The sequence below is a fragment of the Chiloscyllium plagiosum genome, chromosome 11 (assembly GCF_004010195.1).
Source record: "Chiloscyllium plagiosum isolate BGI_BamShark_2017 chromosome 11, ASM401019v2, whole genome shotgun sequence".
Taxonomy (NCBI): Eukaryota; Metazoa; Chordata; class Chondrichthyes; order Orectolobiformes; family Hemiscylliidae; genus Chiloscyllium; species Chiloscyllium plagiosum.
This window is the reverse complement of record NC_057720.1, coordinates 56,208,056-56,226,939: the sequence shown is the minus strand read 5'-3', so window position 1 is coordinate 56,226,939 and position 18,884 is coordinate 56,208,056. Positions and strand designations below refer to the sequence as shown.

The 18,884-nt window shown below is 39.3% G+C and overlaps 1 protein-coding gene across 10 annotated transcripts in view; it reads left to right on the top strand.

Moving 5' to 3' along the window:
- sgip1a (SH3GL interacting endocytic adaptor 1a) overlaps positions 1-18,884 on the top strand; it is a 228,792-nt gene that overhangs the window by 197,216 nt on the left and 12,692 nt on the right. For 7 of the 10 annotated variants that reach the window (XM_043699419.1, XM_043699418.1, XM_043699417.1 and 4 more), the window contains 5 exons: positions 1,691-1,750; positions 7,949-8,060; positions 9,780-9,935; positions 14,634-14,766; positions 17,899-18,101. In XM_043699419.1, the coding sequence (XP_043555354.1) occupies positions 1,691-1,750; positions 7,949-8,060; positions 9,780-9,935; positions 14,634-14,766; positions 17,899-18,101 (664 nt within the window). The remainder of the gene's footprint in view (positions 1-1,690; positions 1,751-7,948; positions 8,061-9,779; positions 9,936-14,633; positions 14,767-17,898; positions 18,102-18,884) is intronic. The other 3 variants (XM_043699420.1, XM_043699421.1, XM_043699416.1) reach the window with 1 other exon arrangement.

Here is an 18,884-nt window from a genome sequence, read left to right as displayed (position 1 = left end):
GGGGGGGGGGGGGGGGGTGTTTCCGTGCTGTACATCTCGATGATTCTATGACTAACTGTGGAGCTTTTTACTGTCCCTGAGATGAACTAAGGTCTGTCTTCTCCCTGTTGAACTGTGGGTCTCTTGATGATCCCTAGGGTGAACTAGGGCCTATCAATTGTCCATCACTCATGGCACAACTCCCTTAGTTCTTTCAGTACTACAATGTACAGCCAGAATTGACTACGGGGTTTGTCCTCTATCTAAAGGGTGGTAATATCAAACAAACCCACCCCATTAGGGACCACATAGTTGAAAATGGACCTGTGCAGTACCCTGCTTGCAGTATCAGTTATTGGAGAGGGATTTTAAAGAGGAGTCTGAGACCTACGTCCAGATTTTGTTATATGAACCTATGAAAAACTGTTACACACGAGTGTATTGAACCCCTTGTCAGAACAGGAAGATGAATTGCATGAATTTATTTGGATTTTGATTCACAATAGAAATAGAAATGTACGGTGTAATTTTAAGCTAATCCGTATGTTAGGAAACCTGTTGGATTTGGCATAACATTAAGAAAATACCCTGCCTAATTAACTTTTCATTGAATTCAGTGGAGCCTAATATTTATTGAATGGGGTGTTGAATTGCTGTTGCACTCTTGAATTTCCTAGCAAGTGGGTTTGGTTCAAACTGCCATTGAAAAGTCAGTGTGGTGGAGATAATCATTTTGCTTAAGTGGTCCAATACTATTAGCAAGGAGTCTACGTGTAGCTGATGAAGTTAGGCATTCTGTTATTGTTGCTCAATAACCAAGATGGTCAAAAATGCAATAGCCTATTATTATTTATAATATTTTACTGAAGGTTGATAGTCTTCCAAGTTTGCATCGATCATTCACATTATTTCATCTTCCTATTGAAAATACATCGCATTGTAGCACTTTTCCAACATCACCACAATGTTTCTTCAGATGATGCCGGCTGAAATTAAATTTAGAAACTTAGCAGTCTCCACATTCTTTCAACTTCATGTTGTCATAAAATACAGTTTATAGTAGATTAGGTAATGCACTGAAGTTCATGCAGGAGCTCAGAAGAAATCTTAGATTCAAACTTAGTTTCTTCTGAACTAATTATTTCTGAAAGAACTGGATGAAATCTGTTCAAAGCGCTCATATAAATGAAGAGTTTCTGAAAACCTTGGTACACGTTTTCTTGCTGATAAACTAAAAAAAAAAGAGTAATTTTTAACATGGTTTTTCAACAACCATGACCATTATCTTCACTCAAGTTTTTCCAAGCTTTCATGAAGATTGTACATTGTAGAGATTTACACTGTAAATTCTGTAAATTCAAGCAGGATCTGTGGAGAGAAATAAATAGGATTTCAGGTTGATGACTTTCTGCCTGAGTATTTCAAGTATTTTTTGATGTTACTACAATTGACCAAACTGATCAAACACAGGTACTGCAGTCGCTGCACAATCAAAGTTGTGCTGAGATCCTCAGAATGAAATTGAGGCGAACTTGTCAATTCAGTAACACTATAGACTATTTTTTGCATAGTGACGGTTCCATTGTTTTGATTGTGCATCCGGCCTTCCCCCTATGTTACGAGTGATGGACTTTATGTGTGACTCACATTGTGTCCTTCTCTCTTCCTTGCTTTCATTCCTCCTATCCCACTTCATCTCCTAACCATGCAGAGAATGATCAACCCTCCTTGGTATGGTTTGATAGAGGAAAGTTTTATTTAACTTTTGATGGTAAGTAATGTACAATTTACCTAAAATCGCTTTTTTATTTCATTTTTGTTTCCTTTATGGCCTTGCTGCCTTTATTCCTGTATGTCAGCCATTCCTAAGTTTCATTTGCTAATAATGTTTCCGTTCTGTTCACAGTACTTTTTATGATGTTCCTGTTTGTGCACTGTTTACAGCTTGCATTGTCAATATTGTTCTGTGAAATACTTATTCTGTTCTTATAGCACAATAAATCATGATACTAGTTAGTCAAATAATTATTCTTCGGGTACATCTATCAATTGAATGAATGCTATCATCTGTTTATTTTAAAAGTAAAGCCTATGTGGCAGAACATGCCAATTTAAATTTACCAATATTCTTTTTAAAAATAAATTTCTCCACTCCTCCTGCCTTTCAAATCAGAAACTACTTTATTAATGAAATAGACCTGCTTCGACCCAATGATGATGTCATTACACATACCCATGCTGCAAACTCATCCACCAAATCAAGAAATCGCAGGCACCTACATGATGGTCAGTAAATCATGACAGGATCTGTGATTTTCTCCAGTGCGCACAGTGTACACTCCATGAGGTATGTGTGCTCAGAAAACTAGTCAGACATACTGGATTCATTATTTTTTAAAAATTCACTTGCTATTTTAATAGCAACATAATCTTATTGTGCAAATATCCAAAAGCTGCTAAATTTTTCCCACGTCTGGTTTCTCACCATATACTGGAGTTCTGATGAAGGATAGTAATTGTCTTTGGTGCCTCACTCAAGTGGCCATTAATTGTGCTAGAGCCTAAACTTTGTCTCAGTGAGTATATTTAGTAGCAGTATACAATCATAGATGAGTCCATCTAATCCACATAAATCTACAAACCCACTTTCCAGTAACTGAAAAATAGGAAACTAGACTGACTTATTTTTTTGATCCTTTCTCTAACTCTGATCTTCTGAAGACAAACTGCACTCAAGCCCCCACTCCATCTAAGATCAAGTAAGTCAGAGCACAGCAAAGATTGAGTCATACAAACCATGAAGATTCAGACTCAATGTTGTATTGGTCAGATTATTTATCAGTTAAATCATTGGCGGAGCATGTATTATTTTGCAGTGTTCAGTCAATTGACTGAACTTTCAAGACTTAACTGGAACAGAATAAAATACAATATTTGTTTGCTAATACGTTGAGCATTATGCTGAATCCTGCTGAATTTAATATTTGATTTGTGAAAGAAGCTGCAGGGATTATCATGACAAGAATCATTGAGTTATTAATATGTAGATTGCTTTTCTAAATAGATTTTGTAAGAATATGAAATGTGTAACTATAGAATGTACAGGTTAAAACAAATAAAACAAACAAACTAAACAAAATGGGCGGCACGGTGGCACAGTGGTTAGCACTGCTGCCTCACAGCGCCTGAGACCCGGGTTCAATTCCCGACTCAGGCGACTGACTGTGTGGAGTTTGCACATTCTCCCCGTGTCTGCGTGGGTTTCCTCCGGGTGCTCCGGTTTCCTCCCACAATCCAAAAATGTGCGGGTCAGGTGAATTGGCCATGCTAAATTGCCTGTAGTGTTAGGTTAAAAGGGGTAAATGTAGGGGTATGGGTGGGTTGCACTTCGGCGGGTGGGTGTGGACTTGTTGGGCCGAAGGGCCTGTTTCCACACTGTAAGTAATCTAAAAAATCACAAAGGTAATATTCTGAGCACTAATACTTTATAAAAATACAGTATTTAAACTTCATAATATTTTGCTTTCTTTCTTGTCACAAGCATGAAATATTAACTAGAGTCAAATAGCAATTAATATTACATGCTTACAGTTTTCATAGGTTCTGTTGGAAACAAGTGATACTGTGGAAGTTCTGGTGAATTGATCAGATACCACAAAATACACTTTCCAAATGGCATTTGATCAATGTGATACACTTATGAGTAATGTCATAGGTCATGCTCTAAAAGGGACAAGAACAATATGGATATAAAATTGGTTGAGTAATAGGAAACAGAGTAATGGTCAATCTTTTTGGGCTGGAATTCCACAGGGGTCAGTATTGGGACCCTTGCTTTGCCTAACATATATTAATGATCTGGATGTTGGTGTGCACAGGACAATTTCTAAGTTTACAGACAACAGAAAATTTGGAAGGATTATAAACTGTGAGGAGGACAGTGTGGAACTCCCAAAGAAAATTGATAAGAGTCGGTAGGTAGGTGGCAGGTGAGAGTCAGTACAGACAAGTGTCAGGTAATGGTCAGAACAACATTGGATGGCGAAATAGGGGGTACAAATGTAAAGGGGATGCACAAATAAAGAAACCTGGGTGCACATCTACACTGATCGTAGAAGGTAACAGAGCAGGTAGAATAGTTAATAAGGAAAATGTGTTCTTGGCTTTATTAACAGGGGTACAGAGTACAAGAGTAAGGAGCTGATGTTGAACTTGTACACTACATTTGTTAGACCTCAACTGGAGTATTATGCAGAATTCTGGGCACCACATTGTGGGAAAGATGTGACTGATTGGAGAGAGTGCGGAATGGATTCAGGAAGGAGAAACTTCAGCTATGAGGAAGCTTGAAGAAGTTTGGGTGGTTCTCCTTGGAGAGAAGAGGGCTGACAGCAAATTTAATAAAGGTTTTCTAAGTCATGAGCTGGCTTGACAGAGTAGATAGGGAGAAGATGTTCCCACTTGTGAAAGAAAAAGGGAGTGCATTGTTTTAAAGTGAGCAGGGGTGATGTAAAACAAAGCTTTTTCTCACGTCGAATACTTAGGGTGTAGAAAGCACTACCTGGAAAATGTGGTGGAGGCAGATTCAGGTGGTGCATTCAAGAGGATTTTTATTTGAATAGAATGGGTGTGCAGTGATAAAAGGCAAGGCAGGAGATTGGCACTCGGTGATAGAACAATGGGCACAACAGGTTAAATGGCCTCTTTGTGAAGTGTAATAATTCTGTGTTTCTGTGATAGCTAAACTAATTCAATGACTCCAGATGTTATTGTTTAGTATATTTGGAATGCTGGTGACATTTTTTACTTGCTAGAATGAATGTGGGATATCAGATTAGAAAAAAAACTGCATCATTTAAACTGATGAGCAGAAATCTTCTCTCAAAAAAGGCCCAGAGTCATGTTTAAAAACTATACAGCTATATTTCTCTACTCACCTTCCAAAGAATACGATTGTTTCTTAGATATGGTTCCTGAGCACTAGCCTCTCACCGATACCTTAGCTAAGTGACATTTCTTTGCATAGGTTCAGGAAAGGAGTGTTAGCAAGTAATTAAGCATGCAGGTCACTGAATCCAAGTCCTTACCCAAAACCACTATCTGATTTTCCAGTTGAAGTAACTGAACACGGAATGAGTAAGCTCACTGAGTTGCATTCACCCTGTATTTGCAAACAAAATGGAAGGCCTCGAACACTACCTTGCCTGTGGTTATTATCCAGATATCAGATTTAGGTGGCATGATGGCTCAGTGGTTAGCACTGCTGCCTCACAGCGCCAAAGATCCAGGTTTGTTTCCAACCTTGGGCAACTGATTGTGTGGAGTTTGCACATTCTCCCCATGTCTGCGTGGGTTTCCTCCAGGTGCTTCAGTTTCCTCTCAGTTCAAAGATATGCAGGCTAGGTGGATTAGCCATGGGAAATGCAGGGTTACAGGAATAGGATAGGGACCGGGTCTGGGGGGACTGCTTTTCAGGTGGAGGGTGTGTACTCGATGGGTTGAATGGCCTGCTTTCACACTGTAAGGATTTTATGACTTACTTACATACTATAGTTTGGAATACACTTGCTGGGCTCAATTTATAGTCGTGTTAGTGTCCTATGAACAAGATTCTTTAATATTCTGCTTCTTTTGTGTCATCACCACCTGTAGGGACAATGGGAATGCCATTGCTATGGTCAGCTACTCCTATCTATCGCAATACATCACTTTTTGAATGATATCTCCAGAAAGAGATAGTGGGGAGGTGTTGTTTTACACTATATGAGGGTGTCTTATTTTATTCCTGATTATAGAATTAGTTGACTTCAGTCCCTGACTAAATATGGAAGTAATGACTGTAAATAATATGTTGAGGCATCTCCGTCTCCAGCAGCCTCCAGCTGAATGAATATTAATAAACTCTCAAGAAAGCTGACAGAGTCAGAAGAATTCTTTGCCCAGAAAGTCAGCAAAACTTTGAAAACAATTTTGTACTTTGAACCATTGCCATTAGAAGTGGCTAGTTTGCCCTGGTTCTGATCCATGACAAAACCTATGTATAATTTGCATAATTTGTACATAAAAGATTTCCTAAAAAGTCAATACCTCTAGGCCATACTCCTGCCAAGGTTAAGAAGGGTAGAAGATATATCAAAAAGTGGTAAAATGAATGGTTTTATTTTGGAATTTTAAGTTTATGATAAGAAATGTTACGGATTCAAAAAGTGGAAAGTTATAAAGGATGGTATCACAGGTAATGAAAGGCTGGATAATGAAAGTGATAGAGAGTGACCTAATGGTAATTGAATCTTGCAGATTGATCAGTAATATCAAAGTTGAGTTTCACATTAGAGGTAGTTATCACTCTTTCTATGTAAAACAAAGAGAAATAAACAGTTGAAGTGTTTTCTCAAAAGGATGAAGATCTACTGAAATGATCTCTAATTGAAAGTAAACAGGTATACCAATTTTCTAACATAAAAAGTTTCATTCAGCTCGACATCATGAGAGGTTATAATTGGACATTTTTACCTGGGACTTCAGTTTGCTTCTCAATCCCTTAATCCCACTCCACACCACACATTCTCAGAAAGCAAGTAGTCCAGTTCCAAAACACTGGGCAGCTTTCCAATACATCACTCAAGAGTACACTGTATATGTTACAGCATATATGCCAGCTGTCTTTTCAATTATACAATGCATCCTTCTTTCAGTGCTTTTCAGCAGAAATTATCGGATAATAATCAGGAATAAGAGCTGAGCTAATAATTTTATTAACACTGCACAACACAAGAGTTTAATCCAAGCTTTCCTATTCTTGTTAGCTGTGTTACATTTGCTCAGCAAGTCCTCATAAGCTCCCAAGATTGCTGCAATTATCCTGATATTGTTTTAAATTTACTATTGGATTGTAGATGATACTGGCAATGCAGTACTCCATTTTTCATCCTTGGTGCCCAAGGAGATTGAGCCAATCAACTCATGTAGAACTGGGATCGGATGTAAGCAAACCAAATAGCAATGATGGTGTCACTTCTCTGAAGTACATTAATCACAAAATATTCCTAAGTTCTGACAGATTTAATAAATTACTAGACCTGTTGTGTAGCCTTTATAACTAACTTGGTACAATGTGTTTTGAGCAAGTAAACAGCAGGCTACTGGAACACTCTGCAAAAATATTAGTATCACTAGCTCATCTATGTTCCATAATTTGTAGATCAAGAAAACCAAAACTTTACTGAGTCTCTGATGCCTCTTAAGTTAAATAGACTGGCTAGCATGGAACTCTGATAGGACAAGGTAGTCCCAAGTTCTGCTCTGATTGGTGCTCTGTTGTATTAGCTCAGCCTACTATGAAAGTACACATTGGCCTCTAAGTTAGGGAAGGTAACAATTAGTCACATCCTATTTCTGTCTACTGACCTCTGTTGAAAAGCATTTGGGCAGAAGCATTCCATAAGGACAAATGGAGATGGCCTCTCTCTTGGCTTCAACATCAGAAATCATCACTTCCAGGAGATACCAGAATGTGTTTGGTGCCAGCAGATGTTTACCCTACAATAAGCCAGTACCCTCCAGAAAGGAGGAGTGAAAATATATTAAGTATTTAGGTGTTGGATATGAATTCTGCTTTTACACAATGACATCATCAAAGGGTTTATTCAGTCTGCATAACTAATTTGCAATCCATTTTTTCTGCAGAGACTGTAAAGTTTATCCCACAGGATGTTTAAGGGTTTTACAGAAAGTGTGTACAAAGAAATAATCCATCATTTTATTTCACATGTATTTTCACTAATCATTTGTTTTATTTTGCCTTATTTTATATACTCCTGCATGATTTAAGCCATATCAAACAAATTTATTCATCTGCTGACCTTCTATTTTTGCTCTGCTTATTTTACTGCCATGTTTAAGTGAATGGATAGTTTGTTGGAATAAGTCCAGTGAACTAAAGGGTTAAGTGCATCTCTTTCTATTTCAGGGGCTTCCCGAGGTCCCAGCCCCTTGACCATGGGTGCACAGGATACACTCCCTGTTGCCGCAGCCTTTACAGAAACCGTCAATGCTTACTTCAAGGGAGCAGACCCAAGCAAGTGAGTAAAAGGCTCAAGGCCTTTGTAATAATAATGATAGACATTCTGCAATGAACTTTCAATCTTTAATAAATGTAACATTTCATAACAGAAAATCAAAAAAACCTAACAAAATTGATGCCTTATTTCTTTAAAACTAACTCTTGTTCTCTTATCATTTTAGTTGGGTGTAATGTCCCTTTCTATTCATTTATGCCAATCATCAGTGCTTCAATCTGACAGTCAGCATTTCCATCCCTGTGTCAGCTTTTAAGTCATAAAATCAGTTCATCTGATTGGATTTGGAAATCTATCTGTAACAATTGTTTAACCAATCAGAAGTCAGAATGTATGACCAGAGGCTGTAAACAACAGCTGAATCTCTTGGAGTGTGAAAAGATAGGATTGGTGGTAGTTTACACCAGATAAACACTTTAGTTGGGAAGCAGGACCCGAGACTGCTCTTCATATTATTTTTAATCAACTTGCTCAGACATGATGTAACACATATGAGGCAGTTGGGTTTTGAATCTGGTGCTTCTAGTCCAAAGACAGGAACATTACTGCTGCCACACGACCCACTATGAGACTGATCTTGAGTCCAGTTCTCATGAATCAATAATGTTGTTTCCACCATACTTCAGGAAATACATGTGTGTGGTAGAGTTCATACTAAAGAGGATATTGTGCCTTCGGTGCAGGATTGAATGGCTTGTCCTTCTATCTTTCTTCTTTTCTGCAGAAGCAATTCCCTTGAAGTGCACTTTGTGGCAATTGGATTTGTTCTTTTACATATTATAGTATTTATTTTTTATTCTTCACTGAACTTTGAATATTGCAAAGATTACAGAACAGAAGGAGGCCAGTCAAGTCTTTGCAGGGTCTCTGCAAGACCAACTCATCCAGTCTTAATTGTCGGCCATTTCCCCATAAGCCTGCATTTGTTTTCTCTTCAGGTGTTTATTAAATTCTGCTTGAAAGCCATTATTGAATCTGCCTTCACCACGCATTTATGCATTCTAGTTTCTAACCACTTGTTAAATAAAAACATAATCATCATGCAATTATTGCCAGTCACCCAGTGGTGTCTTCAGATTCTCGACCGTTCAGCCAATAAGAATAGTTCCTCTCCATCTACTTGGAATTCTTTGAGTCTCAATAATTTTGTTCAAGAAGTCAAGATTGTTTTATCACTATCAAGAGCCTTTTTTTTCCTAGAAAGCGCAAGGTAATGGCAGGACAGAATCTGACTTCCACCTGCTAACCTTTTTAAAGTAACAATATCTCAATTTTACAGTTTTATCTGGCTCAGCGTTGAGCTCAATAATTTCAGTCTGTGAACTCTTATCCTCCATTTTGTTTTCCCTGCTTTCCTGTAATATCTGGTTTTCTTGGTTTAGTTTTCAGCAAACCTATTAACGATTTACTATGAACACCTTCTCTAGGCTTATCTTCTTTATGACTATTAATGTTTTACTTTTGTTCTGCGATGGCTGTGATCTGTAATCTTGCTCATGCTCTAACCTTCCCTTCTGTTCCATTTGCTCACTCTCCTTTTGTCATGGTGTAATACCCATCACTTTTCCAGTTCTCTCTTCAGTTCTGACAAAAAGTCATTGGACTTGAAACGTTAACTCTGTTTCTCCCTGCATAGACCTGATGAGTTTTTCCAGCATTTCAGGGTTTTATTACTCACCTTTTTAGACTTGTGTTGACATCCATCTTTTTCTTTCTTAACAGGTGTATTGTGAAAATTACAGGAGAAATGGTTTTATCATTTCCAGCTGGCATCACCAGGCATTTTGCCAATAACCAGTGCCCTGCAATTCTCACATTCTGCATAACAAACTGCAGCAGGTTGGAACACATCCTGCCAAACCCACAACTTCTCTGCAGGTAATTTCAGTACAACACTAGCCAAGAGAGAAAAGTGCAGCTGATCCATGTAGACCAGTAACAGAAACTATTTGTACAGGAGGTCTTGCTATTATTCTTGCTACTGCACTGTGAACATTCCTCAAATGGTTCTATGCTTTGACAAATGTGAAACAGGGCCAAGGAGACAAAGGAAATAAAGTGTTCACCCAATAAATTGTTGAATGAACTCATTGTAAATGATGCTACATTTGATCTCTGTATCCCAGAGGTGAAACAATTCACCAATCAGGCTTCCAGATCCTCTTCACTATTCAGCGATGCTTGATGTAAACGATTAGTGATATCCCATAAGGCTAGTATTTAGGTTTGTTCTTATTCTTAATACCTGTTTTGTTTGAGCCAGCTGAAGCCTAACATAGCCTATAATGAGCTAATGTCTTCAAATAAACAGGTAGGAAAATCAGTTCAGAATTGCTGCCACTTTACACAATGGAATCTTTTAACAACAGTAAATAAATTTTTACATAAGTCAGAATAAATACTATTCTACTCAAACAAGATTGTTCAGATTTTCAAGGAGTTGCACAGACTCCATTCATTACAACAGGGACCCCAGATTAAAAAGTCTTGTTCCAGTTTCCAACCAATCTTATATTCATAAGGGGAAGGGGCATGAGGTGATTCACAAGGAAATCCAAACCCAGCAAGACCTTTTGTCAAAGAGACCCCGTTCCTGCAGTTTGTGACTTTTGGATGTGTAAGTGTAGACATGAATGTATGTAAAGAGGTGGATAAGATCTGTTAAACTGCCAAGTTATTTAAATTGCCTGATATCTATATTCTGAACAAAAAACTAACCTGCTGTGTCTCTGGGTTGAAAAGGTATTGGAGTGGGTGGGGGGGGGGGTGCCGGGGCAGGGGAGTTGGTGGTGTTGTGCATATAAACCTGAGGATTGCCGTCATTGCATTATTATTGTATTACTCTTTGACTGCTTCCACAATCTATCCTAATCATAGTGGGGGATGGAAGGGCTGTCATTTCATAGTTAGATTGATAGCTTCAAGAGTCTGTTAAGGAATTAGATGTCTTTGATGTTATGCTATGATTATAAGGGGTTTTTTTAATATAAGGGATAAAGCACTTGGAGAGATTTAAATGTATCGAAATGTGATCTTCTCCGTGAAATGTTTTGATATAGTGAAGCATGTAATAGATTCTTATAAACCTATTTTCTTTCCTCTCAGCACAGGTCCAAAACCCTACTGATGGTGGGTATTGTGTCAGTTGGCATGGAGGACAAAGTGTGGGACATGGGTTAACATAAATTGACACTAAAGAGACAGTGAGGTCTGCAGATGCTGGAGATCAGAGTTCAGAGTGTGTTGTTGGAAAAACACAGCAGGTCAGGCAGCATCCGAGGAACAGGAAAATCTATGTTTTGGACCAGAGCCCTTCGGAAATGAGGCTGGGAGCCTTGGGAGGGGGGATGGGGCTGGAGAGAAGGTAGCTGAGAGTGCAGTTGGTGGATGGAGGTGGGGGTAAATGTGATAGCCCGGTGAGGAGGATGGAGCGGATAGGTAGGAAGGAAGATTGACAGGTGAGGCAGGTCATGAGGGCGGTGCTGAGCTGGAAGGTTGGAACTAGGTAGGGTGGGAGGAGGGGAAATGAGGAAACATCAGCACCAATCAACCCCACCACCCCGTGGTCAAATATTTCAACTCCCACTTCCACTCTGCCAAGGACATGCAGGTCCTGGGCTGCCTCCATCACCACTCCCTCACCACCTGATGCCTGGAGGAAGAACACCTTATCTTCCACCTCAGGATCCTTTAACCCTAGAGCATTAATGTGGACTTCACCAGTTTCCTCATTTAACCCTCCTCCCACCTTACCCCAGTTCCAACCTTCCAGCTCAGCACCACCCTCATGCCTGTCCTATCTTCCTTCCCACCTATCCGCTCCACCCTACTCTCCGATCTATCACCATTACCCCCATCTCCATCCTCTAATTGCATTCTCAGCTACCTTCTCCCTAGCCCCAGCCCCCCATTTATCTCTCCACCCCCAAGGTTGCCAGCCTCCTACCTGGTGAAGGGCTCTAGCCCGAAACATTGATTTTCCTGCTCTTCGGACACTCTAAATTGACACTAAGTCAGCATAAGGATTGTAAGGATCTGGGGCAGGGGACAGAGAGGCATAGGTTAGCTTGGGGGTATGAGGGTCTATGTGGTAAATACATTGATATGGATGGGGCATGGGGAGTTGGTGAGTGAGGGGTGGATGATGAATGGTAACAACGATCAAGATCAAGTCACACAGCACCAAGGTGAGCTATCCAAACAGATTTGTCTCAACACAGGGGCCACTCCCTGTAGCTACTTCCAAACCATTTCCAGGAACAGCAGTTCTCAACCCAGCATTCACTCTCTCCCATCTCCTACCTATTCCTCCTCCAGCAGGAAATTTGGGCAATCCTTGGATCTTTCTGTTAGGCAGATCTACTGAGCAAGGAGCTTTCCCAAATCAGCACTCTCCCTTAGGAACAATAATCCAGACAGCAGAAATTGTTTTAATTGCTTTAAGCAAAGTTTCAAAGTTAAAGTTTATTTGAGCTTTCTATCACAGAGTGACTTCTGAAGTTGGTCAGTGGTTCACTGTGGTGAAAGATAAAAACTTCATTTACTGGATATCTCAGCTTAAGAGTGCAAATGGAAAGTTGGTGCAAAATCAGAGGGTCAGCTATGTTGCGCTGTCAGTTTTGGAAGAGAAAACTAACGGTAGCCTTCCCCCCTCCCCCCCAAGTCTTTTTTTTAAATTGGCCAACTTCTGCACATCAATCGCAGAATCCTTTGTGAACAGCATCACCAAGACACAAATAAAAGGAAATATATCTTGTGTGTTTCTCTCACTGATGTGATATCATATGTCCTCTCATATTTGAATGTATTATGGAGGCTTGTAAATATGGAGAATATACTGAATGGTGTGTTTCCATTCACTTAATTATGCAGATTGACAAATGCACTGGAAATTTGGATAGTCAGTAAGGAACCACGATATAGTCTAACTGGGTCCCACATTATCTTCAATCACATCTACCTAGATCTCGGGGTATTCATGCCAGTTTCAATAGGATACTTAGAGATGAGTATCTTTAAGGCAAAGTCTACAAGACAACACTTTTTTTAACAAATTAATTCCACTAGCCGTTCTTTAAACATGTTAATTTTTCCAATTTCTCTCTCCAAAAAAGCAGTGTAGCTTCCTCTTGAATTTTTTGTTTGTATCATTTTGACTGTAATGTCTTCATTGATAAATTATTCCACAAAACAAAACAATGATTTTCCATCATTTCAATACGCTGTAATCTGCAGGTCTAGCAGCATCTGTAACATTTCAGGTCTGTGACCTTTAATCAGCATCAGCCTGAAACTGTTCCTCTCTTTAAAAGAACAAAATGCAGCCCTGCCCAATGACAACTGATAACATAGTCATGGAATTTATTTCTGATGAGTGAATTTTCAATGCTATGTAAGTATTTGGTGTGGAGAATATTGAAAAGACGGACAGAGACTAGTTGGAGGAAGAGAGTGAAAGGTAGATGGTCTCTTTGGCAGAAAAGGGGTAAGAAAGAAATGAACATGGTTCTTGCAAATTAGAGAGACTGTCTTTGGCTCTCTGCCAAGTATCACAACGGGTGGAAGTTATTTGGACATAAAACAGCAAGAAAAGTGTAGTAGAGAAACCTTGTTTTATGAGGTGAAAGAGCCTGTTGTTGGTTGTTAAGACAGAGGTGGTGAGGAAGAAATACCTTCTTAAATTAGAAAATAAGAATTCACATCGCAAATGGATGTGATATTACTGCTTTAATTAGGAGCAAGAGGGAATTGCTGTGGAGCCTAAAGAACCTGTGTTATAAAACAATGCATTCTTCAATTCATTACAATGTAATACTGCAAATGGTCACAACTATTATAGTAATAAAGCTACTCATAACAATCCTGCTACTTTGTTTCTGGATTCAGGGGTGGCACGGTGGCTCAGGGTTAGCACTGCTGCCACACAGCACCAGGGTCCCAGGATTGATTCCAGGCTCTGGTGACTGTGTGGAATTTACACATTCTCCCCGTGTCTGCGTGTGTTTCCTCCGGGTGCACCGATTTCCTCCCACAGTCCAAAGATGTGCAGGTCAGGCGAATTGGCCATCCTAAATTGCCAGTAGTGTTAGGTGCATTGGTCAGAGGGAAAATGGGTCGGTGGGTTACTCTTCGGAGGGTCGGTGTGGACTGGTTGGGCCGAAGAGCCTGTTTCCATACTGTAGGGAATCTAATCTAATCTAATCATTAATTGTTATGTCGGCATCACAGTGCACAAGCTCAAAAAGTCTAAGAGATCAAACTTTCCTCAAACTACTGCCAGTCTGAAGGACAAACAATGTAAAATCAGTCTGGCCATTTATTCCCTTCTTGTAATGGTCTATCTGTTATTTATGCTCTTCTCCCTTCTCTTTCCTCTCTACTTTTTTCCCACCCTTACTAACAATGCCTTTTAGCTTTCAGACCAGTTCTGAAGAAAGATTTATACCAAACCTATCAATAGACTGCCATATATCTTTATGGTTTATCAATCAGTTAGTAACTATCAGCACTTTGTTTTCTTTCCCCATTTAATTTTGGCAAAACCTGATGGCTTACAATTTTTTTTCTCTTGTCTAGTAACACTTCGCAAGGTGATGCCAATACAAGAGAATTCTGGGTAAACATGCCAAATCTAATGATTCATTTAAAGAAAGTGGCTGAACAGAAACCATCAGCCACATATTATAATGTGGATATGCTAAAGTATCAGGTATGTGGATTTCAGGCTTTCACATTACAAACCAGTGATGCATTTCTTAAACTGTGTTCTGTTAAATTCGACTGAAGTAGGGTGCTGGTGAAATTCATTGACACTTAAAATGATGACCCTAATATAAGACCAGCATTTATATTCTGCCTTGTGCAATATAGTCACAATTCGCTCAAACGAATGGTGATTGAAATATTATCCCTTCTAAGCACTTGCTTGATATGCAAAAGCAAAAATACTGCAGAAGCTGGAAATTTGAATTAAAAACAGAAAATGCTGGAAACAGCCAGCAGCTGTTGGAGCATCTATGAAGAGAAAAACAAATGATATTTCAGGTTGAATATGTTATGGCCAAACTGGAAATCTTTAGTAACCAGTTATGAACAAGTACAGAGGCAAGAAAAGGGTTAGAATGTGCGGACAACAAAAAAATGAAGGTATGTGGTAGAATTAAAGACAGGAGAGATGAAATGATAAATAAGATGACTGTCCAAGAAGAAAGAAGATAAATTCAACAAACAAACAAACAAAAAAAATGGATCCAGAAGAATGGTAATTGGAAATATTTGGAATATTCATCGGGTACATCCATCTGTGAAAATGGTGCAGAGGTTATGACTTGCAAGGTTGGACTCGATCTCAAATCTAGAGAGCTGTACAACACCACATTGAATGCTGAGAAGTTGTTTCTCAAACTCTCTTTGAACTTCATTAAAACAATGCAGGAAGCCAAAAAATGAAAGATCAGAGGGAAGTCTGCATTTTTCCAGTTATTCATGGGATGTAACTTGTCTAGAAAGACCAGCATTTATTACCTATCCCTGACTGTCTTGGAGAGTTTAGTGATAAGCTGTATTCTTGAACTGCTGCAATCCTTGTGGTGATGGTACTCCTGCAGTGGTTAGGAAGGGAGTTCCAGGATTTTTACCCAGTGATATTAAAGGGACAGTGACACATTTCCAAGCTGTTGATCAAATAGATCATAGATTCAGAATGTACTGTTGAAGAAACTTTGACAATTTGCTACAATTGTGTAGAATTTTGTACACCATACAAAATTCTGTACACCCTGCAATGAAGTATATCAATTAGTTGAGGAAGTGAATGCTCAAGATGAATGGGTTACCAATCAGGTGGACTGTCTAAACCTGGATGGTGGTGAGCAGTGTATAGTTGGAACGACACACATTCAGGCAAGTGAAGAGTACTTCATCACACTCCTGACTTCTGCCTTTTGATGGTACAAAGGCTTTTGAGAATTGAGTCACTAACCACAGAGTATCCAACTTGTGATTTTCTTTTGTAGTCTGTGCCGAAGAGCCTGTTTCCCCACTGTATGGATTCTATAAAGAAAAGAAAGATTGATTTTTATAACAATCTGGCAATTTAATGATCATCACTACTAAGTTTTTTCATTTCAGATTTATTTAATTGTATGAATTTAAATTTGTCAGCTGCCATATCTCCAAATCATTGGAATATCAGTCCAGTACCGGAAGCCATAACTACTCTCCTGCTCTCGATGTTGTCCTTGCCTCTATAATACAAATAACATTTCTACACAATGCAAAAGTGAGAGAAGCATACCTCAGCGTGGAATCAAAGATTATAAGGAAAAAGGAGGAAACTGGAGTGGAGGATGATCGGATGAACTGATCTCATTGAATGGCAGAGCAGACACGATAGGCCAACTGGCTTACTTCAACTCCATTATAATTCTTAGCTTAAATATGCCCTTGGCATAATGGTAGCCCACAAACCCTAAAACAGCAGCAAATGAACTTGAAAGAATGAACCTTATACAGACAACAAACAAAACTAATGTAATTTACAAAATACCATGCAAGAACTGTAACAAACACTACATTGGACAAACAGGCAGAAAACCAGCCACCAGGATACAAGAACATCAACTAGCCACAAAATGACATGACCCTCTCTCACTAGTGTCCGTACATGCAGATAAGGAAGGACACCACTTCGATTGGGACAACACGTCCATCCTAGGACAAGTCCAAAAAAGACATGCACGAGAATTCCTAGAAGCAAGGCATTCCAACTGGAACTTTATCAACAACCTCATTGAGTTGGAGCCCATTTACCACCCACTGAGAAAAAGAACAGGAGATGACATCACCCACCCAAAAGAAACCCAAACATATAAATAGAAAGCAGGAATCATCAGCACTGCTTCGTCCGGAGGCCCACTGAAGATGTTACCTAGTATGGTGATGAAACATGTGAAAATGAACCTTCTAGCTCAGCGAGCAAACCTACATCCAGAAAACACTAACAGCAAAGTTTCATATTTTTCATATCTGTGGAGCTGTCCCTCAAACAGTCTCATTGTCTCAAACTCTATCTCCTAATTAGTCAATTTTAGCAGATCACCTATTGAAACAATGTTACTGCAGGATGCATTGAGTGATGAATATTGTGTGACTTGATTGTCCTTCTGCATATGCAACAAGCACATTCAGGAGATATACATCCTTATTATAACTGGAGGTAGCAGAGATGTGTAATGGGTCTATGAATTTTGAATGTTTTATACTATCATCAAAGTCAAAATTAACCTCAATTGTCTCTCAGTGCACATGATAAATTATGTCACTTTAATATACAAAATATGTCATAGTGTAGAATTTTGGTGCAATGTGACCATTTTCTCAGAAACACAAAGGAATGTAAGCATCTAAAGGTGCACTATGCATGTTAGAAATGCATTGCCCACCCCATGTAATAAATGCAGAAACAAAACCCACTAGAGTCCATGCCTGAAGGAAGCACATGCATGAGACTACTCATTGATTGAAGACCCCTTTGTAAAATTAGAAGTTAGCTTTAAATATTTGGATACAGATAAATATCAACCATTGCTTGTGGTCCCGATTCCAATCACCTGACTGTGACTAGAAAGTGAATGGTAGCTAATGTTCCGAGTCAAATGGCCCTATGTCTTTTCTTTTACTGTTCAACCTCTTATGAGAAACAGTTATTTCAGTGAAAGGTCAACTATGCAACCAAATTCTAGCAGCACACCTTCAGGAGTAAAGGGGAAGAATATTTGAAAGGTTATTTCATTAAAAATGAAGGTCACGCAGAATTAATAATCATCATCCTTTTCTGAAGGTCTCTTCACAGGGTATTCAGTCCACACCATTGAACCTAGCAGTGAGCTGGCGCTGTGAACCCACCAGCACTGATCTTCGAATAGATTATAAGTATAATGCCGAGGCAATGGTTACACCTGTCGCTCTCAATAATGTCCAGTTCCTCACTCCTGTAGATGGAGGAGTGGCAAAAGTACAGGCTGTACTTCCACCTGCTGCATGGTAAGATGTTATTTCTGTTTTTCCATTGATTCCGTATGACAGATTTATTGAGAATTTGGTCCCCAGACTTGATTGAATATCTCAGCTTGGTAATTCCTTCACAAAATCTTTGGAAAGAACTTGCAGGCAACAGTGCTCAAACGCACAACCTTGATCATTTCTCCACACTCTGCATCTTTTGTCAGTCACTCCTCCATACACTCTGCCTATTACCAGTTAACTCATTCTCTTCTTTTCCTGTACAATCACTGTCCAAACATACCTGCAATGAATTCTCTGTTAACTCTCTGCTTAGCAAATAATGTTTCCACAAGAACTTTAACTTTTCTGGTAATTCTTCTGGAGTTAACATTCTAAACTGGGTATTAACTCGCTAGAGATCCCATTCCTGATTAGAGTCATAGAGATGTACAGCATAGAAACAGACCCTTCAGTCCAACCTGTCCACGCCAACCAGATATCCCAACCCAATCTAATCCCACCTGCCAGCACCTGGCCCATATCCCTCCAAACCATTCCTATACATATACCTGTCCAAATGCCTCTCACTTGTTGCAATTGTACCAGCCTCCACCACATCCTCTGGCAGCTCATTCCATACACATAACACTCTCTGCATGAAAAAGTTGCCCCTTAGGTCTCTTTTATATCTTTCCCCTCTCACCCTAAACCTATGCCCTCTAGTTCTGGAATCCCTGATCCCAGGGAAAAGACTTTGTCTATTTATCCTATCCATGCCCCTCATAATTTTGTAAAGCTCTATAAGGTCACCCCTCAGCCTCC